This window comes from Solenopsis invicta, chromosome 9 (assembly GCF_016802725.1).
Source record: "Solenopsis invicta isolate M01_SB chromosome 9, UNIL_Sinv_3.0, whole genome shotgun sequence".
Classification (NCBI taxonomy): Eukaryota; Metazoa; Arthropoda; class Insecta; order Hymenoptera; family Formicidae; genus Solenopsis; species Solenopsis invicta.
In genome coordinates this window covers 5194915-5222614 of record NC_052672.1, presented here as the reverse complement: position 1 = coordinate 5222614, position 27700 = coordinate 5194915, and the positions used below count along the sequence as shown (strand labels likewise).

The 27700-nt window shown below is 39.0% G+C and overlaps 1 protein-coding gene across 1 annotated transcript in view; it reads right to left on the bottom strand.

The window, feature by feature from the left end:
* Positions 1 to 27204, bottom strand: part of LOC105194251 (death-associated protein kinase related) — a 147844-nt gene extending 120640 nt beyond the window's left edge. The window contains exon 1 of the mRNA XM_026136768.2: positions 26138 to 27204. Coding sequence (XP_025992553.1) covers positions 26138 to 26271 — 134 coding nt within the window. The 5' untranslated portion in view covers positions 26272 to 27204. The remainder of the gene's footprint in view (positions 1 to 26137) is intronic.
* Positions 27205 to 27700: the final 496 nt, after the last annotated feature.

Here is a 27700-nt window from a genome sequence, read left to right as displayed (position 1 = left end):
AGGGATGGCGTCGGTCGGTCGGTCGGTCGGTCGGTCGGTCGGTGCCGGACAGCGCGACCGAGGATAGAGGTAAGTAACCTATCATTTGTTTATTTACTCGCGCGGTACTAATCGCAACGCACTCGCGTCGCGTGTCTCATCGATCATTGTTGACCGTTTTACATCAAGGCTGTCCAAGATTTGGGTTTGCAATTGAAATGTATCGATGTTCATGTCTACCGCCGTTCTCTAACCTCACATTGCAACCATTGTCTCGTAGCGCGCGTCTCGGTCTCAAGGACGGCATTACACGGCAAATCCAAGTATATATTTTTGCGTATAAAATTATGTAGTCATTTTATACGCATTTATGTATGTATAATATTTTTATCTGCTTATTAGACGTGTAATTTAATATTGATACACGTCTAAGCGTTCGCGACAAGTACAAAAATTACACAGATAAATTTAATGCATAAAAAATGCAAATGCGTGACTACACGTTTGACACACTTGGATTTGCAGTGCATTCGACGTGTGCGATCGGAAGGTTGGAGAATATCAAATATCATGTAATTCGCGCGACATAAACCCGGCACGATTGACCATAGAACGTATACCGCGTAGGTACGCACGAAATCTCGGGCGAGCGCGTGCACTGCACGATTGCGAAAATCGTTGCAATGTCGACCAAATATAGCCTCGCGTGCACTTTCTTTTCGCTACGCAGGAGCGAAACGCGAAGGTATATCGCTCGCGTAAGAAAGCGGCGATATAGAACACAACAACGTAATCACTCAGAGAAAAAAAGTCGTATCAACAATTGTAATATAAATTTATGAACAAATAGCACCTCAGCTATGTATTAAAAAGTTGTAATAAAAACAATAATAAATTATGTGAACTAAGAAAGTGTAGTGATATTTACCATTTGTAGTAAAATTGTTGCATAAACCATAGAAAAATAGTAATACAAATGCAGATGATGAGAAAATTGAAGCGATTAAAATTCGAAGAACTCGGGATCCCTCGTTCTCATTTCCAGAGAAAGTCAGGCCCTACACCCACTGTTCCATTACTATCGCATTTATACCGATCGTATATTTAATCGGCCGTACGTGAACGGGAGGTATGTAATTGTCATAACTTATTTGTAGTAAAATCTACAAAACTATGTAATTATAATTAAAGTGCTATTTCACCATAAACTAACAATTGCACAAATATTGTTGGCGTGATGGAGGAAGGGGGTGCTATGTATTATGTTATAGTTATTGCAACTATTTAACTATAAAATAGTCAAAAAAATTGATTGAACTATGTATATAAAACTTATTAACTCTATACATAAAGCTTGTATTATAGTTATCACTTTTACGACTACTAAGAATTTTTCTCTCGGTAATGCGGTCGTAGCCCCTCGAGCTATCGCATGCCGATCGATACGCAAATTGCAATGACAGATACTCTCAAGGAGAGACGTAAACAGAATGCAAGACGTAATCCCGGTATTTCTTTTCAGAGCGAGCAACGAAAGCGCGAGTGAAAGTCCTATAAAGTTGACACTTTACGTTGCCACGTGTAACCAAAATTCGTTAGGGAATGCGAGACTCACACGGAAATCAACGTCTCCAGCGCGCATTTCGTAATCGTTTCCGCGCGATCGCGGCTGAAGATAAATTCGGTCGGTCGGCTCGGCCAGTAAAGTAAAACCCACCCGTACATAATCTTACGCAACGCACGACGCGGTACGGTAACGGAACGTGAACGAAAACGAAAACAACAATAGCGGAAACGTTTGTTGCGCAATTCAATTATTTCCAAGCGTTCCCCGCGAAGACGAAGGGATTTAGTGACGCTCAATTTGTCCCAAAGTGCACCGCGGGAAATATTTTCACACATCGCGCGTGGGGTCGAAAAGGGGAATCTCAAGAAGGGGTTGCACGTCTCACTGGAGGAGGATCGGAGCGGCGCGACGCGGCGCGGCGCGTGTTCGCGCTTCCGAGAGGGACGCACATTCCCCGGTCGATTGACCCGCATTACGTCGCCGCCGACGAGGAGGCCCGGCGCGCAACGCCGCGCAGCTGTGGGGCCCGGCTGTTTACTACCGCGCCGCGCGCACCGCTCATTCGAATCTGGGACGGAGAAAGAGAGAGGAGACGGTAAGGCGATATATCTCGGCGAACTATATCGATCGTCGCCCGACAACTGGCCCCGCGGGCTCGTCGCGCACAACCGGACTCTCGCCCTTGGGATTCCTGCGAGGCGTGGGTGAACGCGCGCGCGGCTGCATTTTTTTCTTTTCTCTTCTTTTTTTTATTTGCAGGACAGCGATCCGGAGGGCAATCGCCGCGGTTTACCGGATCGCTCCGACCGGATCGCAGCACGCGCTCGCCGGAGCGTAACCCTATTTTTACGTCGCCGGCCGCGGAGCCGGCTTCTCGTCCTGCGCGCGCGCCTTTGCGAACTTCGTCCTCGAGAGCGCGAGGAAAATTCGTGAAAGGAGACAACGTGAGAAAGCAACGAGTTACAAAGTCCGCGCGAGAATAGTCTCGTTGTTCCATCATCGTTCCTCGCTTTATTCCCAACTCGTTCCTTCGTGAGTCGCACGATGAATAACAACGCTCTTTGTTGTCCGCGGGACCCGCTGATGTTAATGCGTTCGCGTAAAATAATATGCAGGAATGAAACAAGTGTATCCGTACGGCTGAAAAATCGTGAAGAATAATATCGCGAGCATAATTCACTATAACGAAAAGAAAAGAAGACGACAGGTACGTTATTACGGCGTGTAAAACAGACATTCGCGGTCGGATTGTGCGGCGCGGCGCGGCGGCACCATACCGCCGGTACCAAAGCTGCCTCGGAATATAATCTCGGAAATCGATGCTGCGCAGCGTCTTGCAAATGCGAGAATAATAGGCCGTAAGAGGGAAGAGCAGCAGGTAGCAATAAATATCTACCTACGGTGAACGCGTTACAAGCTCTCGCCGCGCGGCGCGCCGGAGAGAGCCGAGGGCGCACGCCGCTCCGCGCCGCTCCGCGCCTCTCCGCGCCGGCACGAGAAACAATAACGGCCCCGCTAATACGTCGCTCTTTCGCATAAGCATCGCGTACGTATACGCATGGTAAAATAAAAAGGGATTAATGCACGAGAGCGGTGGGCAGAGAGTGGCCCCCGACGACGACGACGACGACAACGACGATGGTATGCGAGCCGGTAAAACTTGTCCCATTCTCGACGCAATTCTTCCATGTCCGACGTAGTCGTGCGCGCCGCCAATTCCTTCGTACACAGGATGCAGTCGCTCCGCGGAACGCGTAGGCTGATTACGGGGCTGTAATCGCGCGCGTAATTGCGCCGGTATAATCGAGGGGACGGCCGGCGCGGCATATAAAAAATCCGCGTCGTTTCGCCGCGCGACGGATTTCACGCTGGGGTCTTGAGACCGATCGATTATCCGCGCGTACGTCGTGGCGTTCGAAAATAAGTCTCTTCCTCATTGATAATAATCAATTCCAAATTCACTGACGTCGATAGCTACCTCCTAATTTCCAACTTTGAATACTTAATTTTACATAAATCAAGCTTGAGACTAAATTACATTTCAAGACACTTAACGACATCAAGATTAAACGCAGTAGTAGAACTCGAATTACCTACATTAGTTACCTGCCTGCAAATTATGATTATCTGATACAGGAAGAAATTTATTAAGGAGTTATTCTACTATGTTGGGTCTTTAAAGAGAGAGACCTGTTTTCAAGAACTTTTTAAACGAAAATTTAAAGTAATTAATAAGCAACTTTTGTAGAAATATTTATTAATTTTTGTAAAATATAATACTTTTCGTTATCGCAGACCACCCAGTAGATAATATACATATAGGTGACATTAAATTGGAAACTATAAATCTGCGTAAACAAGTTCAGTAACCTTACACAAATAATGGATGTAAAAATTACACGATTGTCCTGTAAATATAAAAAAAACCCGTAATTTTTCAGAAATTATGTAATTCTAAAATTATGTAATATTTAAAAAATATGTAGATTTGCTTTTATATTGTGCAAATATATCTAATTATAAATAAAAAATTATATATTTTATATATTATATTTTATGTAATTTGACAAGATATTTTTAATATTTTTTGTAATTATCAAAATGTTTGTAATATTACGAAATATTTCATATACCGCTGTGAAATATAGTGAATCAGCATTCACCGTGCGCAAAAATTCCGTCTTGCTTCACTAGCGTCACTAGGTGCTTTTCATTTAATAACACAAGTCTACACAAACATCGTGATCTACCTTTTACTCATTGAATACCAAAAAAGATAGAACAATGCTTGTGCCATTAAATGGAAATGCATCTACCGTGTGCACAGTAGTCATTCTATTGTTTGCAACATGTATGATAGGGAGACAGTATTCGAATACAATTGCAAAAAGTGTTGTTACATTACCATTTTTATAATTTTCCATACATATGGTAAATTTATGATACTTTTGCCTAATTACAAATTAAGAAATTAATTTTATTCTTGTATATTGCAAATGTACAAACGTAGTAGAAACTTACAACTATAATTATAGAGGATCTCAAAATTATCAAAATAATAAGTGTAATTTTACTCTCTAATTTTCGTAAAATAAAACGTCACTCTGAAAGAGTAAAATTTTTTGAGCGAATTTCACTCTACGAGATTTAGAGTACAAACTTGTTTTACCAAAAAAAACGCTAATTAAAACCTAAAAACAAAATATTTTTTGAATATATGAGATCATGTACCGAATAAATTAGAATCAATATTAAAAATTAAAAATTTCCGCAAAATGACAACTTTTTAAAAATTAAAATAAAATAAAAATAACTTTTGAAAGATGTGTCATTCGGTCAATTTTCAGTTTTTAATATAGATTAATATAGATTCTAGTTCAGACTACGCACAAATTCATATAAATTAAGAAAATTTTAATTTGACTGTTTCAATGTTATTTCCAAATTTCCAATTTAATGCATCTACACATTATCCACTAGATAGTGGATCTGCTATAACAAAAAACACCGTCATATCATAGTCTACAAAATTCAATAAATACTTGTTCAAAAGTTGCGTCTTGATTGCTTCAATATTTTTCTCAAAAAAAGTTGTTGATCTTTTTTCGAATCCAACAAAGCAGAACACTCTCTTAAGGGACGTAAGAAAACTTTAATGTGACAGAACCATATACTTATAATACTAGTGTGCTTAATTCCCTCCACTAAGCTAATCGCATTGACGTAAGGGCAGGCGCGTTGCGACACGACGGAAAATGCGGACAAGGTTGTTCCCTTTCGAATAAGTACCATAATGGAGACGCGGAACTGCAACGCGAACCGGCGATGACGGCTTAGCGAAGTGGGACAACCAGACCGTCGGGTTACTACTTTCAAACGATTTCTGGACATATCGTGGCGGCTGCCCGCGATACGCAATCGGCAGCATCTCCGAGAACCAGTCAACCGCGCAAAAAGACACCATCGGTGATCGTTATTTGCGAGACTTTCTACCGGCGCGGCGACTTCGGGAATATAATCCGCCGGCGGGAGAAAAATAGGTAAACGAGAAAATCTTGGAGACTAATATATATTGATCCTTTTTCCATGCCCAACGGCCGCGCCGCGCCGCGCCGTGCCGTCGGCGGCCAGTTCTCGCGATCGAATCGAGAATGGATTGAATAATGATCTAAAAATTATACACGCATTAGGATTCCGGGAAACCGGCATCGCGAGGGATCAGCGAGGAATAAATGCAGCCACGAAATGTGGCAGAGACAGAGTCGGACGGAGACAGAATGATACGGGTATAGAGAGACGAGAGACGATTGCGGCGGCGGGTTTCTTCGTTAAGAGACCCTATGTGCACCGACCTCGTTACTACGCGGTCGCTCCCCTTCGGTTTCCGTTCGGTTAACCGTAAATTACAACTGCGACTGGTGTGTAACGAGCATAATGGCGACGGTAGTCGGGTGAAGGTCGGCCAACTCGAGCGCGGGAAGCGAGCGAGTGAGCGACTGACGGCGAAGAGCGGCATGCGCTACGCTCTACGCGTAATCCTTCTTTTTTTTTTCTTCCAGCGGGAAAAATCAAAGGAAGAAACGAATCGTACCGGCCGCGGTCGCGGCTGCGAGAAAGAGAACAAAAATGAGCGGTCTAGGTCGCGACGTTAGGATTTTGCGCGAGAGGTGCAGCTCGCTTGCGTGTTGCGTCTGTCTTTGCAACGTGCTCTACGCGAGTGTATGTGTGTCTGGATAAACCTACATCTCTCCTACCGCCTGTGAATTACGTGGCGACCTCGCATCCCTTTTGTAATAACCGCTCCCCCGTTTTCGAGTCATTTCCGTCGCAACGAAGGTGACCCTAACCCTAGCGTCGCAGACGGGATTCATTATGGAAGCCATTAATAGTGATGAAGTCCGCAACACAAGTTGGTAATAAATAATTGCCACCGACATACGTATCTCTGTCTTCGTGTTACGAGTTTTTATTTTTTTATTTTTATTTTTTTCGTCAAAGCTCCTCCCTCGCTCCGGGATTTAATTAAGGCGGAGGCGTGCGAGTCCGAGTGTCAGGACTCCCGAGGGAGGCGATGAGCGTTTTTCCGATCGCGTGCCAGACGTGGGCGTGAAACGCGCTAGAATGTAAAAATATCTTTGTCTCCGCGCTCCAAAGCGAAGTGCGAGTCGCTCGGGACGCAGAGATGCACTTTTCATTCCTGCCTGGCGCCCGTGGATCACCTCGCGTCGCGTCGCGAGATGCAAGACTTTTGCATCCTCGAAAATCAGATTAACGCCGCGAAGTTGTTCGAACGCCCACGCTTCCCGCTCTCTGGTTTAAAAACTGGTTTCAAAGGCGCGATTAATCAGTAAATTCATTAACGCTTTTAAGCGCCATTTGTGGTCGTCCATGGCCTTTGTCGCTGGACGAAAACCAACGGATTCTAAGGACACTTTAATACGCATTTGCATGCTCTAAAATAGCTGTTATATATCAATGTACGTTTTATGTTCGATACTATATGTTCAAAGAGAAAAAAAATCTGAGAAGATGTTTGATATTTATGACTATAATTGTAAAATAAATTATAAATAAGAGCTCCATTTTTGTAGTCATGACCATAATATATATAGTGTTAATAATGATAACTTTATGTTTATCAATTTTACTACAAATTATGATAATTTTAAATATTAACATGGTAAAATATCAAGAGATATGGACACTAAAAATAATATAAACATTTCTATATAACAAATGCAATCACATTTATAGTAAACATAACTATATTCTTAACAATCATTTACTATTTACGCATTAACGATAACTAATAGCTATAATTTGCATGAATGAAACAACTATAAGTACGGTTGGCACCGAAAATAACTATAAATAATACTAAATTATAGTAATTGACTTTTTTTCAGTGATCCCAACACGTATTATTACTTTCTTTCAAAATAGAAGACGTTCTGTCAAAATCTGGAGTAAAAATTGAACTTGTAATTATTCTCGAGTGATTTGCCACATTCTATCTATAAGAATGAAAATTCACTCTTACAGAATAAAATTCTAGGAGTAATTTTTAATGGCAAACCACTCGAATTGCACAAACTCAATTTTCACTTTTTTAGAGTGGCGTTTCACTTCAAAAAAATAAAGGAGGGTTTAACGTTTCAGAATCAGATCTAAAAAAATATCAAAAGAACCGGTTTAAAAACGTAAAATCAGTTTGACTAGAGGGTTTTAATGAAACCAATTGAATTGTTACAGGATCGACAAATTCCCGTCGATAGGTACAGAGATACGCGTCATCAGCCGCTTCTTCGAAAGTTCTCTCCCTTCTCCCTACGGTCACATTGTTCGATACTGTATCTCGTTACTACGCATTCGATAAAACAAAAGTAACAAAGGGCCGCGCGGAGTAGCCGCATGATTCGCCGCTACGATCGAGATAAAAGGCCGTGATGGGGAGAGGCAAGAAGCAACGAAGAAACCGATGGATAACGCGCATTTCGCGCGTCACGAGACGTTATGCGTTATGAATAGAGCCTCTTTTCTCACAAGAGAAGGAAAAGAGAAAAGAAAGAGTCGCGCCGATCCTGCGACAGAAGGGAGAGACGCACGCGGAAACGGGGAAAGGAGAGAACGTATTTATATCTGTACGCGTCATTTCTCGCGGGATCCGACAAAATAAACTTCGACGACTCCGTGAACGATCGTGAAGCGTTACGTTGCGAGCGGAATGCATAAAAGATAAAAATAAGATTACAACGTACACGTGTTTAAGAAGTGAGTTAATTTAAGTAAAAGTATCTCAGGACGCGTGTGACAAGAGCGACGTGGTCGTTAACACGCTCGCGCTGAAACGTGATGAGCGTGGCACGACATTGGAGCGTGCAGCGAGAGCGGCGCGACGCGACGCGACGCGACGTAACCCGACGACGAGGATCCGGGCGAATTCGAAAGTTGTTGTGCCTTCTGAGAGCCGACGTCGTACCGACACTTTCCCATGTTCCCCGACGACGACGGCGGACGGGGGCGGCGGAGAACCTACGAAATAACCCCCCTGGAGAGTCGTGACGGCACAATGGTGTGCGCGAGCGGTGTGATCTGGGCCAAAGGTGTCCCCCGCCGTAAGGGATCGTGACTCATAGATCACCGCGATATCGCGAGGGATCCAACTGCCGCCCCCTTCTCTCCCCCTCCCTTTCTCTCTTTCTTCCTCTCCCTCTCCGCTCAGATTCTTTCTACAGTTGGTGTGTTTCGTAATAACAACTGCGCGCACCACCGCACCTTCCCGCCCGGTGCAGTGTCGCGATCGCTCTCTCGCGCCCGTAGATCACTCGAGCGGTTGGACGTTTTCGCGCTCGATTGAGATTCGCCGATCTTACACACCCGCCGCCCGGATACGTTTCAGATCTCGGCTCCGACTTTCCGTTTCGATCACGACGCGACACGTTCCTCGACGGGCTCTACCGAGAATACCAATTTTATTCCAGAGCTTCTCCCCCCTTCCCCCCCCCGTTAGACGACAGCTGTCGTGACTATCGTGTGGACACGATGTCTTATTAAAACAACCCTTCCGCGCACGATGATGGCGATTATCGCCGGTGCAGATACTGCCGCTGATAAAGCGTGCCGTGTCGAAGCGTCCCGTCGCCTTAATTATGTTTATCGGGTCGCCCGATCGGAACGTCGCGATCTCGCAGTCTCTGTGGGGAGATGAGGAGGAGGGGAGAGCGGGGAGGGATCGAGGAACAGAACCGATGAGGAAAAAGGACGACCGATAGGCCCCGATCTTCACGGGCGAGAAAATACGCGATCGCGATGACGAACAATCGCCGTCTTTCCTTCTCAAGGTCGCTGCCGCTGCACACTGCTATTGCCGCCGCCGCGCCGTGATCAGTGGCCACGGATCGATAACTGCCGCTGGAGTCGCTCGCAAATAGTCAGCGATTGTCAGTCGGCTTCGTCGAAGTCAGACATCAGATTCCTTCGATCGAATATCTTCTTTCGACGAAGAAATACAGAAATTAATTTGAATATCGCTCAAACACGTTGAACGAACGATAACGACTTATCGGCACGTTATGCGCTGCGTTGAAGGAAAGGAAAGCAAACAAATAATATTGACAGGTATACACGCTGGTATTTAAATCGAATGTGTCGCTCGATATTCAAAATAAGCAGCGGATGCTTACTCAGCCATGGCTGAATCAACCAAAATGATGTGAACGGAAGGTCCTCCGCCAACGCGCGCGCCGAAACCCATAGAATTTGTGAAGCGTGTTTCTCGAAAGGAACAGAGAGAGAGAGAGAGAGAGAGAGAGAGAGAGAGAGAGAGAGAAAAGAAGCTTTGTCATGCTAAGTGAATAAATGCGACTGCTGTAGGAAGCATCCTTAAAAGCCTGACTGTGCACGAGGTCTGACCGTACAACGACGAGGGATTTTGGGGAAGAACAGCTGTTGCTTATCGAGAGAAGCAGTTGGATGTCATAGAATGCTTTCTTACCCTAAACCGTCGCGACATTAAAGAAAAATCCGACAGAGTCGGTTGTGCAACTAAGAACCGCCAGAGAAAAAAAATCGTGTGACGGTTGATGTTCTCGTATTACACATTTGTCGAAGTCGATCTCGAGAAAGTCTCGAGGGAGATTTTCTCGCGTTTCTAATGTACACGAGTTGTGCTGTACACTGAGGGAAAAATTATAAAATTTAAATAAATATTTATTCGAACAGTACTAATGAAATATTTATTAAATGTACATATGTATTTATTAAGTACAAGAACGTGATACTTAAATTAATTCAAGTATCATTTTTTTATACAGTAAATATTTATGTGCCGTAAGTAAATATTTCATTAGTACTATTCGAATAAATATTTATTACAATTTAAGAATTTTTTCTCTCTCGGTGTATATATACTATAAAAAAAAGATAAGTTAAAATAACTTGAAATTAGAAAAAAAACCAATCTAAAATCAACTATGATTATAGTGAACTAAGTAATTACCTGAATGTTTCAAGAAAATTTTAGTGTTCCTTTAATATCTTGTTTATCTTAAATAAATATTATATTTATTTAAGTCGACTAAATCATTATTGGTAGTGAACAAACGCAACTGTATGATTAATTGAATAATTTTATGAAAACGATGAAATAAATCTGCAGTAGAATAGAATCACTGTCGATTAAACTTTCCTACAAAGTAACGGTTAACTCAATAAATTATGATAGCAATGTCGAGATAAGCTTAACTTTGGCTTCGAGTCACGTAAGCGGAATAAATTATTACAGAGAATAATACACCCACAGAAAAGATTTCTGAATTCGATGCTACTATTTTTCTATGTATCATAAAATAAGATTGATATAGGGACAATCATTGCCTAATCTATTGTTGGGAGCAGAATATTTTATTACGGAAAAATTCTTATGTCTAGAATAAAATGATCTTGGTGCTGTCCCATCAATTTGCTCAGACAGATTTGAATTAAACAATGAAAATTTATGAGGACTCTTATAACATTCTTGAATTTGACAATACATTGATCTGAAAAACATTTAAAGAATTTTTTTTTATAAAACACGAAGGTCCATAGAAAAGCTTTGTAAGTAGCAAAAATACCTTGTCCCATAACAAGAAGATCCATAAGATTTACACTGTACGCATAAGCGAATGTTGCTGAGTTTTCGCGGATAGGTTAATTATAATGCATCGCATGTGAATCTTACGAGAGAGCGCTTGTTCGCACGGTCTCCTATCGGTAGTATCCTAAACTGCATAGCGGTTCATCATGGTTATATATAAAGTTATATATAAAAATATAAAAGTTGAAATTTATATGTATTACTGTTGTCTCAAAATAATAAGTCAACCTTATTTAATTCGATGAAGAAAAATAGGAATGATAGACCTCATTTTAATATTACTTTATTTTTATATTACACAAGATTGCAGGTTAAATATGTCAAAAATATTTTTAGAGATCTTTTCTGAGAGAGTAAGAAAGGTTTTTTTTAATCTTTCTGTTATTTAATGTGTTGCCTCGTGGTTCTTAATTATGATATAAATTGTTTATTGTGCATAATACATGTCGGGTAAAAGTCTTTCTACGATTGTCTTATAACCAACCGTTAGTTAAATTTTTCATGCGAGTTTCAATTTGAAGCCCGTCGTTTACGTAGTTAAATAAATCTTATGATAATTAAATAATCTAATTGCACATTTAATTACATTTCCATTTCATTAATTTTTTGACTCCATTTTTTAGCACAATTTACTATAAATTATTTATCCACTTGATTCGTATTTATTTTGACTCGATTACAATTCACGATAACTAAATTTGTGCAACTCTAAAACTTTGTTTTTTTCCACCCTGAATTTTTTTTCACAGTGTATACGCAAATATAGATATAAAGATTCAATAAATATATCGAACAAAATCTCGTTCAGCAAAATGCCACGACATTGAATTACTTCTTCTAACATAATTAAGTCAAAGAAACCTGTTGGCGTGATTAACTCGATATCGTAAACTCGATATCGCGATGTATAAATGATTCAATATTGTCAACGATATAATTAAATTAAATTAAATTAAATTTCTCCGTCGCTTCGCTTCGAAAAACATCGCAAGGATCGAGCATTGCTCGCTCCAAAGCGACAGCTGCACCGCTCGCCCCGACAATTGGGCAAACACAATTATTCGGAGCAGCCAGATAATTTCAAATGCGACATAATTTTATTCGGAGTCGCATCAACGCGCTGTATATATATACGCCGTCCGCATATGGCGCATTACCCTACCCTCCGTAAACGTAGGGGGATCATGACGGGCATGTCGAATCGACTTGCCGAGCGCGCCCCGTGATCTCGTTTTCCCCTCTCGACGGAAGGTCGTCTTCGGCGAGCGGATCGCGCGACACAAGGCCCGAACAAGTGGCCAGGCGTAGCAGCAGCCTGCTTGCCTGCTTGCTAATTGCAAGTGCCGTTACCGGGTACTTTCCAGATGGTATGCCCGTTCCTGTCGCGTTAACTTGTCCAGAGCGCACGGCCGTCGTTCGATCTCGTGGATTGAATTTTTCCTTCCACTCGATCTCTTCCTCTCTGTCTCTCTCTTCCCTTTTCTTCTTCTCTCTCTCTCTATCTATCTCTCTCTCCCTCGACTTCGTTGCGAGAACGATTCTTTGTGATCGAAGTGACGCTGCCAACGGGAAGGTCATATGCACGCGCGATTTGTTCATTGAACTCAGTTAAACCCAAGTAATAATTCACGGATGTTTAAACACGTATTTGTTTATCGCAAATGTGTTTGGCGTCAGTACTAAATAAGACCATCTTTCGTACGTACGTCTGGTATGAAGATATACATCGAGACAAGAGTCGAGATCAAACGACAATGTGATGTTATCTCTATCGCTTTAGTATTGGAGCTAAACGGGCGCATGTGGCATGTTTCTGGTGATGTCTCGCGTGCCATACGGTAGCTACGTCCCTGGCTGCAAAATGGACGCATACCTTTAACGCGTGCACATGTATCTTTCATCGTCCACACATATCTCATTGGCGAGGGTAATAATCGCGAGACGCGTCGCGAGACGAGCCCCCTCGAGAAGCGATACCGGCCCACTGACGCGGCGACGCGGCGACGGTCGCGGTCGTGCGCTTGAAGGAGACATCGCGCAATACGCGATATCGGTGAGTTACGAAGCGCCGCGCGCCGCAGGAATTTAAACGCGCGACACTGTCAGAGAGGAACGACGACGCAACGCTCTTTATGGTATCAGGTTGGGCCTTAGAATATATACGAAGGCGTGCGCGACAGGGATACAGGCGCGCGAGGAGCAAGAGAGACGGGACCGTATGCAAGAAAGATTCATGAAAGAAGAAGGGAAAAAAAGAAGAGAAAAAGAGGAGGGGGAGGTGGACAGGGTTAGCCCCGAGAGGAGCGAGTTTGGCGTGGGTTGAAAATAGCCCGTGGCCGGGCGGAGTATGCCGAGACTGTCCGCTATGCACTTGCCATTCGATATTTATATCCTTATAAGTAAGATACGCTGGAATACCTCCACCTCTAGCAATCGGGCGACCGTACGTAAAAGGACGATCTGCGCCCGACCGAAGATATACTAGTCGCGAGAGAGCCAATATCCCGGGACATCGACGGAACACAATTCGTTTTACGAGCTGCACGCGGCGAAGAGCCCGCAGCAAACCGCGGGTATTTATTTTCCGCCGGGAACGGAGGCCCGCATAAGGGATTCCTTCCCTTCGTTATCGTTACATACGCGAGGACTGTCACCGCACCTTCCGTTTCCACCGGAAACGTACGCACGCGGGAGATGGGATTATTTTCCGACCACCTCGTCAATATTCGCCATGAATACAGAGAGACGAGATGCGGAGAGACAATATAGATATTATCTATATGTACTCTATCGTGTCTCCAACAAATAATTTTTCTTTAATTTCAATAGAGGAAAGGATCGAGATTTGTACAGCATAAAGTGGTACAATGCTGTTTGCCGTTATCTATATAAAACTATTAGCATCTAGATAAATAGCTTTAGTTTAATTTCATCTAGATTATTATAATGCTAATTATCTTCATTTTTATCTTAGATAAAGGGTGCGTTAGCTTTTTCAAATTATCTAAAATAATAATGTGAACAATAACGAGAATGAAGTATTGTTCTTAGCCTAAACCTCCAAATAGCCATTTATCCCAACAAGAAAATTTTTCAAAGTGATAACAAAAGGATTGCGTTCCAAAATTCACTACTAGTACTGAAAATTTCTAGTATACGTAACGTGAACTGGTAGTATATCGAAATTGTACACACCAGTAGTAATACGATAAAAATTATAAATTCGAAAACTTTCACAAGGAAATTATTTGTTAATCACATAATATGAGTTACATATTCCGTTTATTTTTTAATTTTGATTATTACTTGCAAATTGATTCAACTCCAAAGAGGAATATTTTTATATCAGATTAAATTATTTAAAAAAACTTTTGTTTTTAAAAAATAAAAATATGAATTTATTGTTTTCACATCCCTTATTTTGTTCAAAAACGATATTACCTGAAAATTATTTAAATAAAACAATTTATCTTTTAAGTATCTAGACAAATTAAAATTAAATCATTTTTATCTTATCTGAAACACATTTACATGTAATTTATCTTATCTTTACTTAGATAATTTTAAGTTATCTAAGCACAACATTGATTACCAAATGTCCACCTCAATTTACCTGGAATTTGTGAAAACGTTTCACACATCTCGTCCGGAAATTCTCAAACAACTTTTACTGAAGATATGTATGCACGATTCAATATTCCGCAGAGCACGCGATAAACATTTTCGCTGATTGAAATGCGTCGATGACTCTCCGAGTGCCGTTTTTCCACTGTGCGTAATCATCTTTACAAGCCGACTGTACACACACACATACGCTGTATTATCCTCAGGCATGTGTGCACAAATGGAAGAACACTAGAAAGCGTTCGATGAATAAATCATGCAAGGACACAGCCTCGAAAGATTAAAACGCGCGCTCCGACGAGGAGGACCTCTTGAACTTCGAGCCTTTTAACAACCGTACTCGCGAGAGATTCTCTCGCGAGACGCGCTTGAAGGAGAAAGAGAGAAGCTATCGTATTCCAATAAGTTCCTTCATTTTCGGCCAATTTCCATGATATAAGCAAATCGGCTGCTCTCTCTCTCTCTCTCTTTCTCTGTTCTCGAAATGAATCGGAATAAAACGCGCAATCACCGACGATTAATGTGCCAGTGAAATTTACAATTTAACGCAGGAGGCAATTTTGCAAATTGGCGGATGAGTCGGCGCGCACGCTCGATATAAAACGCCGCCGTGCGCCGCGTCTCACGCGCTTCTCCTTCGCCGTAAGTATCGATTACGCAGCCAGAATCGCTTAATTGGTGGGAAAGGAATGCTCTCTCTCGCCACGGGTTTATTTACATTCGCCCGCAACTAACGCTCCATAAGCCGATATAGACGTAATATTTATACCGAGGGCCCTCCGTGGCCGACGTTTATGGCGTCGGCTTGACGATTCGTGCACGCGGTTGAAGAGTCCGCGGACCGGCAGCGCGCCGTTAAGCGACGCCGGGGCCGCTTCGCTTATCGTCGGTTTACTGTACGAGCGGTTATGAATAAACCTTACGCGGCCGGTTAACGAACGCAGAAAGAGGAGAGCGACCGAGCCCTCGCCTCGGCCTCGCAGGGAAATCGAGTTGCGCGACGGGAGATCGCGCGATTTCCGCACAGGCGCGAAAGATTGCGCAACCAATTGCCGAATACTTTTTCGTGTTGTGCAAAGGAGCGACACATTTCGCGCGCAATAAGGTAAATGTCCAACTAACTAGATATCATGTTCGCTGAGGGAAAAATTACTAAAAATTTTAATAAATATTTATTTAAATACTAATGAAATATTTATTTATTTAGTACAAGAATCACTAATTTAAATATAATTTTTTTATGGAATAAATATTTATGTAAGTAAATATTATATTAGTACTGTTCGAAGAAATATTTATTAAAATTTAGGAATTTTTTACTCTTAGTAATGATACAGAATCAAGCTTATTGAATTTTTGTAAGAATTTGCGATATAAAATAATTTAATTAAATAATTAATTAAAATATAAAATATAAAATGTTATTATTAACATGTAAAAATATACATTTTTTAATTATCCCGAATAAAATAAAAACAATGTAAAGCATCCGAATGAACCAATATTTGGGCAATTTAAAATATTTATCTTTAATGTCCTAAATGTTTGTCTTGCATTATTTATAATGTATATAAAAAATATCTTAGCAAATACAAATGTTTCTTAAAACATTTCAAGAACTTTATTAAAATATAAACTTTAACATAGTTGTGCAATAAATTTTTTAATGTTAATTTTTATGTTTAAAAATGATTTCACTTTATATAAAATATCTTCAAATATTTACAATTAAATTTTAATGTTATAAAATAACATTTTATTGATATATTTTTTACCAATTAAACCAATATTTTTCACAAAGTAAAGTTTTTATTAATTAAATAGAATTATAAATCCTTTTTCAATTAAAATACGAACAATAACGGAAGGTAGAATCAACAATTTCGTACAAAAAAATGAAAAAATTGAAAAATTAATTTTGTTGTCGACATATAGAAACATAACAAATATACGTTTACGTTGTATAAGTTTTATATTTTACGTATAAAACAAGTATAATTCTCACTCAACAATGATAGCATAAAAGAATACTGTTTTTTAGAAATGAGCTAAGAATTTGAGTATAAAAGAAAACTTTGTCTCTGAAAAAAAAATTCTCACATATGCGTTATTGATGCAGTAATTTGTAGAGATAGATTTATGTTTATTGCTACATTAATATCGCATGCGCACACGTAGATCAATTCGATCGATAAAACTAATGTCGCTAGCATCCTCTTAAAATTAATAGTGACAAGTGTCCATAGGGACACTTTCGTTCGGTCATTGAGACATTTTACCTTAATTCACACACTCCACGTGCACAACGCTATGTCACAACGCCAAAGCGGTGAGATAAACATCGGCGCGATTTGTTTGCCCTCGATTGCGCGTACTCGCGATCGAGGAAGCAGGCCTGCAAGCGGGAAGACGAGGACAAGGGAGCGAGCTCGCTGAAAACTGATACCGGGAAGACACTATTTATTTAATACCGGGGCGATACGATGTGTCTCTCGCGATTGGGATACGTATCGCTACGTACATCGAAGCGCGAGTACAAACGCGTGCGTTGTGCGTTCAACTGTCCGGCCACGATTCTATTCACTTGGGCGTGCAATAATGTTGCAAGCGTAATTTACGATATAACATCCGTAATAACGTTATGAACTTCATAAGCTACAATTTTTAATAATGATCTTCCATCGATTTCGCGTTCATTACAATCATTTTTATAGTCAATTAAATATATTTATTTTAACATCATTTCCTTGATTTAAATTGATATTAGTATAAAATAATTTATTTTTAAACTTAAGAAAATTATGTTAAAATAATAATATATTTACTTGAACACAAAATGTTTTTCAGTGCACATTGCAAATTTACGTTTGAAAATGTATAGCTATTACAGTGGGTCTCAAAATTATCCGCTATAATCGATGTAATTTTATATAGAATTTTTTACAGTGACATAAAGAATGTAATGATAACAACAAATAAGAAAGAATAACGATTTGATCTTTCAAGTGTTTTCCGTAAAGTTATGCTCGCACTGGGGACAACATGGTACTTGTCGAGAGGGTTAAGATTGCCACTCGTACATAGCAAAGTTGCCTCTCTTTCTCCTTCTCTCTCGGCTTTTCATAAGAGACTCTAACGTAGTGTACTGCATACAAAAGCGCGCGCGTCAGGGAGCTGAAGTTTCCAAGAGAATCCGGTGCCTCTTCGCACACAAACCGTGTGCAGAGAGGGCGAAGCGCGCAGTCCCATTTGAGTACACGGACATCGAGATAATCGTTCGCATTATGAAATTATTTACGCTCGCGCGTGGTTGCATCTCGCGCCGCGCGCCGGCCGGGCGAATCTCGTGAGAAATTCTAGAACGCGGCAGGTGTTGGGCAGAGCGCGCGGCGGCGATTATTATCTGATACTTTTCATTCCGCGCGACGTCGCTGTCACGAAGAACGGTGATTGACGGTTTGCATAAATCTCGACGGTGCTTAACGCCATTCAGGAAGGTCCCGGGCGCGTCCGGTCGTTAAGGAGCGTTATAACGTAACTGCGAGGCGAGAGGAAGTCGCACCACGCGTGTGTCGCACGCGGCTGCGCGCGCGCGTTTCTCTGTCGCAAAAATTCCAGGACAGAGGAGACAGTCTAACGGTAAATTTTAATCGCCTGATTATTCACGAAGCTGACGCTCGAGTTTGCCGTGACTACAATATAAACCCAACGGAGTAATTGTATATATCGAAAGTAAGTTTAAACTCGGACGGGAGATATATATTACAGCCACGCGAGATAGAGCCGGAGGAGCTCTTCTAATTCGCAGAAATTTATTTATCGCGGCGATATAAGCCGCGGATAAAATGTTTAGCAACTACCCGGCTTAGCAATTATCGGATATTATATCTACGTGACGCGTTAAAGTTCATCGAGAATTTACGATTGCTAGATTTCCAACGCTTGGCGCGGCATGCGAGAGATTTATACGCGCGGCCGGTTAATCGTTAATTAGCGTTATCGCGATTAATCTTAAACTCCGGGATTTTCCCTGCGCTTTCATCGTTTCGCTCGATCCGATTTTTTCAGCGCGCAATCTCGCGCCACACGGAGGCCACATCTATGACCCGACACGATCAACGGTCATCTATTACGCACCCAAATGATCAAGTAGAAAACAATGTAACACTGTATTGAATTTCTATACACAGATACAACTTTCCTATTCAGTTTCCGCTGTGATATCGATCTTGTTTTCCTTCGCATTTGCGCAATTAAAATATCCGGGGATTATATTTTGTATGTTGCACGGAAAGAAAAGAACAATTTTGCTTGAAACACAGATCTAAAAATAATTATGTTGAATCATTAAAAAATTTATATTAGACATTTAAACTATTGTAATTACTAGGATTTTGAAAAGTTTTGCAGCAGGGTCATCATGCTTGAATGTCTTATATAATTATTTTGATGATTTGACATAAAATTGTTTTCTGACGTGTATCTAGCTGAATTTTTAGATACTACAGTAAAAAATTGTTCTTTCTGTATGAAGATGATTCTATATGCCAAAGCGTCCATGGAGAATTAAATAAAATTGGTACATATATTTTAACAGAAGAATTATTTGCGCATCGAGTACTGCGCGATGATCGTCATTGGACCATTCATTTAATTTAATAATTTTAAAAATTAAAATAGTACAATTAAAATATTCCATTCCTTTCTCGTACATTTCGAGAAAAAAAATCGTATCAGCAACTATAAATTTGTGAACAAATAGCACTTCAACTACGTTTTACAAAGTTGTAATAAAAACAATAGTAAATAAAAAAAAATATAATAATATTAACCATTGTAGTAAAATTGTTGAATAAACTATCAAAAAATAGTAATGTAAGATGGCGAAAAAATTAAATCGACAGAGATTCGAACTCAAGATCTCTCGTTCTCATTCCCATCACTTAGGGTCCTGCTATCATAGTTACTCCGTATATTTAATCCACTGTAAATAACTGCGAAGCATGTAATTGTCATAATTTATTTGTAGTAAGATCTATATAATTATGTAAATGTAAATATGTAATTATAGTTGAGGTGCTACTATTTCGTTATAAATTAATATTGCAAAAATATTGTGGCCGTAATAATACAAACTATTTAAAAGTTTCAGTTGCAATGACTACAAAATAATTTATCGAACTATGTACATTAATTCTAGATACAAAATTTGTACAGTTGTAACTTTCATTGCCACTACTATGAATTTTGCTGATTGTGAGTGTAATCGGCATCAATGTCTCTTTGAAGTTTCGCATTGTAAACCGAATAAACGTCGCGTATGGCCGCAAGCAGTTGTGCGCAATTGGTTGTCTTTCACGAATTTACATAGCATCGTTGCAGAGGATTGTGGGAAATCGATCGCGCCTGAGACATATGGATGCCACACGAGGATTTCTCCCCGGACCCATTTCCTTTAAACGCAACAGCCGTTCACACAAGACACGTCACGCAGCTTTGGATCTGCGTGCGTGCGGAGGGCCCTGAACGGCCTTGCATAGTTTCGGAAAGAGACTGTTTCTCCTCCTCTCCTCCTTCTTTTCGCAACGGTCGGCGGACGTCTTCGCAGAAGAGAGCAACGGGAGACCCTTCCAGGCGAGGTCGTAAAAGAGTGTATCGAGAAGAACGAGGAGGCGAGAAGAACCAAGTCTCGACCTCGATCTCGCAGTGGGAGCACTTTCTTTCACGAAGGAGGGCCTCAGGGCCGAGGTAAGGGTAGCCCGGGGCCCTGCTCGTGCCGAACGGAAACGATTGGCGTCGTTACGGTACGATATGGGTTAAAGAGAAATTTACGCTGTCGTCATTGTCGTCTGAGACAATATCATTTTGCGAGATTCTTTGTCTCCTCGAATCCCAAACCAAATACCGAACGAAAAGATCCACACGGCAGAGAAAGAATTAGCAAACGAAACTAAAATATAACTTTAGCTGTTAACGCTCAATTTATTAATTATTAAAATGTAACAGGTATTAGAATCTACTAGAATCAAATATATAGTATGTAACACCTATGAATACAATTGTCCAAAAATATAATTTGCATGTGCGATTTTATATACGCAAGATATTAAATATCTGCGCTATTTTCTTAACTATTCGTTTTAAAGTACGCTTTTAATTTTAACAAAGTTGTATCTCGCAGCAAATATATTTTATTTTTAATAGCCAACTTTTAGCAATAATAAAAAAAATTCGAACTATTGACATTTATCTAATGCTTGTAAACAATTTTTTTGCATTAAAAAATTTGCGTGCAATGATACTAAAGTAATATGTATAGAGCTCTACATATATTTATTTATTAAAATTTTGGTTGTTTACTAAAAATTCTCTAAAAATTCTCGGATATTTTAGATATTTTTACTCGAAATTCCAGGTAAAATTAAAAAAATTTTTAATGCGACTTTGAAATAAATTAGCGTGCAAGCAATACATAAGTAAATAGAAGACAAGAATTCCAGAGAGACTATTTCCATCCTTTTTTTATAATAAAAAATAAAAAGCATAGTATAAAAGAGACTCACTAATTTTATACTATCTTCTGTATATTGGGTGCAATATATATCAAATTAAAGTGTCTTCTGCGGTCGTCTAATTTTTTTAATATAAACTTGCGAATTAAGAGAATGTACAATACGTAAATGTACAGCATAATTGTTAAAAAATTTAATTGACATTTTGCATTATAAAAAAAAAAAAAAAAAAAAAAAAAAAAAAAGGTAAAGAAACTATTTTTTCAAAGAAAATTTAAATTTAAAAGTAAAAATTTAAAAATTTTTCTAAGTACTAGTAAAATTGCATGAAAATCCTTTTTCAAAAGTATAAAAAAGAAATCTCCTAAAGTTTTCAAATTTTTTCACGTAGTAAACAACCCAAATATACAAGTCAGCATTCATAATCGATTCCTATATTTAAAATCGTCTCAAATGCTACCTTAAGATGTTACAACAAATCACAGAGTCGTATAAATATCTTAGGACATTATTCAAGACGATCTTGAAATAAGATTCAATTATAAATACCGGCCACAAATATTATGTACCTTATATTTTATTAGTATTTTTTAACTAGAAAGATTTAAACAGAAATAAAAATGTAAATTATCCATTGTTTCAAGAATCTTTTAAACTCATGTATAAATAATGTTAAATTCAGATAAAAGAAAAAATATAGGTGCCTAATAATTTTGGCCAAAGCTGTACACTGAAAGACAAAAATGATTGTAATTATCATAATTCAACTACAATTCATAATTATTTTGATGCTAACTGTATACTTATAGTTGTTTTAACCATGCAAATTACAACTGTTAGTTATCATTACGTAAATAGTCAGCGAATGATAAGAAAATAATTATATTCACTATAATTGTTATTGCATATATTGTACATAAAAATGTTTATTTCTATGTATATTCTATTCACCAAATTGTATATTCTATTCACCAAATTGATTTATATACATAGAAATATTTATTTTACTTTACCATCCATATCTTGACATTTTGTATATTAATATTTAAAATTATCATATAATTATCACATAATTTAAACACTGCAAGAAATAAATTACTAAATTTTAATAAATATTTGTCTAAATACTTGCAATAAAATATTTACTAAATGTAAAGCAAATATTTATTTAGCACAAGTACCACTAATTCAATTTAACTACTTTTTATTAAGTAAATATTTATGTACTTATGTAGTAAGTAAATATTTCATTACAAGTATTTAACAAATATTTATCAAAATTTAGTAATTTTTTTTCTTATTGTTAGTGTAATAAAATTTTATCAATATAGTTGATAAAACTACAAACACAAGATTATTATTACTAATAATACAGCAGTAATAACCATAAAAATGGAGCTTCTAACCGTATTTATTTTACCACGTAATTAGTCACAAATACCAAACATTTTTTCTGAACGTATCATACAACTCAGTGCTCACATCTACTTTGTACTCTTTCTTCGTCTCCTGACACCTCATAAAACTCACACGTCACTTTGTTTTGCACGGTAAAACGTTAAAAGCTTCATATATCTCGCTACGGTTGTATACAGTCAAATAATTCTTATCTGGATTGAACGAAATTTAGTACGAACGGCGGTAAAGTAACGCGTGGCGAGAATATTTACAATAGCACGATATATGTTTAGAAGCTGTTACTTTCTTGCCGCGCGTAACGATGTATCGCAAAAAAAGATTGCATTAGTATTCTCTCCGCGGTAGATCAGTAAAAAATCGTAGACACGTGTGAAATGGTTCCATAACGAGCGCGTTTCCGTCGACGTGCGTGATTTAACACGCAATTACGCAAGGGAGCCCGATATGCGAGGGATCCGCGGAAAATTAGCTGAAGATAAGCCGGAGAGGCGCGAATAACGAGCGCGGATTTTTTTTTTTACGTAACTCGCATGTCGTAATGCGATATTATGCGGTAATTTTAATACGGCGATTAAATGCGCACGTAAATACGATGCAAAATTTTAGTGACGATAAAACCTCGCTCATCTTTTCTCCGTAATGCGGAAATCTTATAAATTAATTTAATAAGCCTGAGATAACCCTCACAATATTTTTCTCGCGATTCAATCGCATTAAAACGTTAAAAGCCAATATACATGTAAACGTCCGTACATTATCGAATCTATTAACCTCACTCAATGTGCCATAAGACTTTAGCCACGCGTAAATAAGTCATTAACGATATCTTACGATACTGATAATTAAATTGATAATTTATTGCGTGCTAAAGTTAATCCGTACTTTACACCGTTCAAACTATCTTCGAGACGTAATACGTCTTATCGATTCGATATATTCTTTTGTTGCACACCATGTACGTACGTGCGCGATACGATACTATATCTAAAAAATCTTTCAGGCTCGCGCTTCCATTAAACCTACGAGTAATCGCATTGAGACACGCGCGCGTCACGAGATACTAATTACCCGTATCTCGCGTTACCTCGCAAGCATTTATCACCTTCGATGATAGATCGCATTCGCACGCTCTCGGCACAATAGCATCGAATCGCGTCCTCCTTTCTCGCGCACACGATCGAATAATTCGTATCGAAATTTCTAAGAAACTATAGACTATTTACGCACGAGGACTCTTTGTAAACCGTGTTTTTTTTTTGCTGCAAAACCTTATTGTTTTTTTATTGTATTTTTCGCTTCAATAAAATAGAGCATGTCAGAGATGAGGCTCGAAAACCATTAGATTCTTTTTCTACACAGAAAAAACGGTTAAAATATTTGAAAATAACTAGACTAAGAAAAATGTTTTGTTGTAACAACAAATAATTTGGTGGTTAAAATGTATATCCGAACAAAACTATTTAATTAATATAAATGAATACTTAGTTAGAATAAACAAATATATTTTCATTTATATAATTCGTAGAAGTAAACAACTTTTTTGCTTTACATAAAAAACTTGGTTTTTTCTATGAAATACATGTAAATAAAAAATTGTTTATAATGAATAAACATTTATTGACATTAACAAGTTTTTGTTCGGTAGATTTTAACCAAATTATTGTAGTTACAACAAAACATTTTTCCTAATGTAAATACAGATTTGAAAATAATTTTATTAAATCATCAAAATAAATATTAGGATGTTCAAGCATGATAATATTGCAGAAAATTTTGAAGTTCTATAATAGCAATCAATTTAAACGCTTTACATAATTATCTTAAAGCTCCAATAAAATTACTTTTAGATCTATAATCAGCTAAATTTTTAGATATTTTAGCCAAATTGTGTTCTTTCCGTGTACGAATTTTGCTGTTCCACTTTGCTGCATGAATCATCGATCGATAATCTCGCGATATCGACAATTTCGATAGCATTGCATTACGCGTACCCCGTATAATAAAATACATTTTTTCCTTTATCAGTCTGTCTCTCTTTACTTTGGGCGTAAATCTATATTTAAAAAAAATTTATTAAAAAACTAAAATATATAGTCTAATATTTGCAACTAAATGTCGAGTTGATTTAATTAATTCTTGGTTATAAACTTTGTTGAATCAAATTTAATTAATCGTATCGGGTTAAATATTTTAGTCCATTAACAAATTTTTCTCAGTATGTTCAACTTTCTATACGAAGAAAAAGATTTCATTGGAATAGGTATTCCTATTTATTTAAATAAAAGTTATTTCATTAAAACAATGTATGCTGATATGTACAAAACATTATCTGTTTGAATAAAAATGTTTTATTCAAACAACATCTATTATTTGACAAAAATAACACTATTATTAATCGTACTTAGTGATTCAAACATTGATTTGTTTGGACTCCATTCCAAATCAATTTGTTAAGATACACCAAAATTTATTAAGTCCAAAGTAATCCAAAGATTTCTTTATGTACATGAGTACAATTTTTCATATTTGCATTATTTATATATAATTATGATTTTATTTTAATGAACTACATATACATTAATCTAGTTACTATATTATAAATTTGGTTAAATTTCCATACACTGAAAAAAAGTGATTAATTTGTTACAAATTTTTCAATTTGATTAAATTTTTTCAATTCAAGTATTTATGTATTTAACTTAACTTAAACTGAAGAAATTTAATCAAGTTGAAAAATTTAGTCAAATAAACAACTGTTTCTTCTCTATGTAAAATCCTTGGTAAACAACATTCTCAAAGATGATATTCGTTTTCGCCTTATCTTTCATTTTTTATCATGTCTTTTTAATATCTTTACACACGAAAGAATTTAGTCAAAACGGAGAATTATTTAGAAAAATAATGTCAATATTGACTCTTGTACTTTTCGATGTCCTCTTTATGTCGAGAAGCTACTTCATTAACGACAAATAAGTGCCCAATCAAATGCATTAAATATCCAATGCAAAGAAAACCGTTAAATTCTCGTTAAGTTTCTTAGGCGGAATTCGACGAGGGAAGTCGCACTTGTTCGCACACAATACGCATACAGGTACAGCCTATCAAATATCGCGATAACAAAACGCTCATTCTCTATTAGCGTTCATTATGGTGATCGGCTCGAGCGTAAATATTGATAGACATCAAGCGCACGGAAGAGGTTAAGCTCGACCTCGGGAGGTCACCGGAGTCGCGGCAGGTCGGAAGCGGCCTAGCCTCGTTAGGTTACGCGAAGACAAAGACAACCCGGAGGGGGAGAAAGAGAATGGAGCGCGATCGAGAGGAAAGAGAGGCAAAGAAAGCGGAGAAAAAGAGAGAGAGAGAGAAAGATGGAGCCGCGTGTTTCGAGTCGTGGCTTACCGTGCGAAAGGCTGTTCCTCGACCTCGTAGAGCTCCTCGAGGGTCTGTTTCGAGAGAAGTCTCTCCAGTCTCTCGGGCGTGGGAGCGAGATGCCCCGGGATGCTGGTAGTCTCGAACAGGCTGTCCGCGGTCATGGCCGTTGGTGCCAGGGGGGTTCCGTCGGCGATCACACAAAAAAGAACTCCGAAGCTCCAGGAGGAGTCGTTGAACACGTAGCACAAAATCCAGGCAGATCTGGTGCACACACACTGATAGCGTCACGAGAGAGTGCCTTTGTTATTCTTCCCTAAGTCGTCCTTCTCTCTCTCACAGTCGATCTTCGATCGCGATCGCAGTGGACGCGAGCGAGCGCGCGCGCGCGCGGGCGCGCTCGTTTCCGTCAACGATACGGAGCGCGGAATATCGCGTCGCTGTCGCGCGTAACAAACACTGTAACGTACATTTCAGGATGCGAACAGGCGAGATCGGCCGAGTCGAATGTAGCACGAAATACGGATCGTCCGAGCGCAGGCTCCGCGTTCACGCGCTTCAAGTTGTCGCATGCACACGCACGAGGACACTTTCGAACTCTCTTCGTAACGGACCTGGGGTCCGCGTGCACGCGCCGCCGTTTCCGTTGTTTGGGGTGCACGTACCGGAATCGCGGTAGCCGAGGCACACACTCGTAATCCCTGTGCTCGAACGCGCTCTCGTCTGTCCGCACGTTGCGACGGTCCACCGACAATTGAGCCTGCCGCTCGCGTCCCCACTACTGCGCGCACTAGTACAAGCGCGGCGAGTAGAGGGGGCGCGATGGAGTGGGGCGGACGTCACGCGAAGATTGCCGAACGCCGACGAGCGCGTCCAAACGCCCCGTTTGAATGCGCGCCCGTTTACTTCCTACTCTCGGGATCGCGCCTGGAGCCTGGAGCCTGGAACACGAGTTTAGGATTCAAAACCTTTGGGCGAACGTATTAACGTTCCTGGAGATTCTCCTGATTTCTACTCTCCTACACACGCATACCATAAGCCAAACGTTACTTTATATACTGTATACCCAGTGTTTGTTGTTATCACTATAAAATTATCAAAACAATTACACTGAGCAAGAAAAAATCAATGCTTCTTTTGCCTTAAGATTTTATAGGTGATTTGTAGAGTTTTGGCTGCTAAATATGATTTTAAGACTCGGAAAAAAACCTCTTTTTATTAATTTTCCCACGAATGTTTTTGATTTTTTCCCGAGGGTAGAAAAATTTATTGAAAAAATTCAAAAAGTGTTGTACTATGGTGGTGCCTTATCAATATCAAAGTTATCTGTTTTACGATATGATTTCTCAATCCTAGCTCGCCAGATTAAACTTATATTATAAAAATTAAAAATATATAACTTAAATATCACATTCATAAAATAATAGCAGGTCGAGAAAATTATTAAAATTGAAAATAAATATATAATAAATGTATAATAAAATATGCAGGGAAAAGCAAACTATAAAACGGGACTACAGTTCATTCCGTGCTAGACTTAAAAATCTGTATTAATGAGAAATAAATATAGAATAGTCCGTATAAAGTTAAACT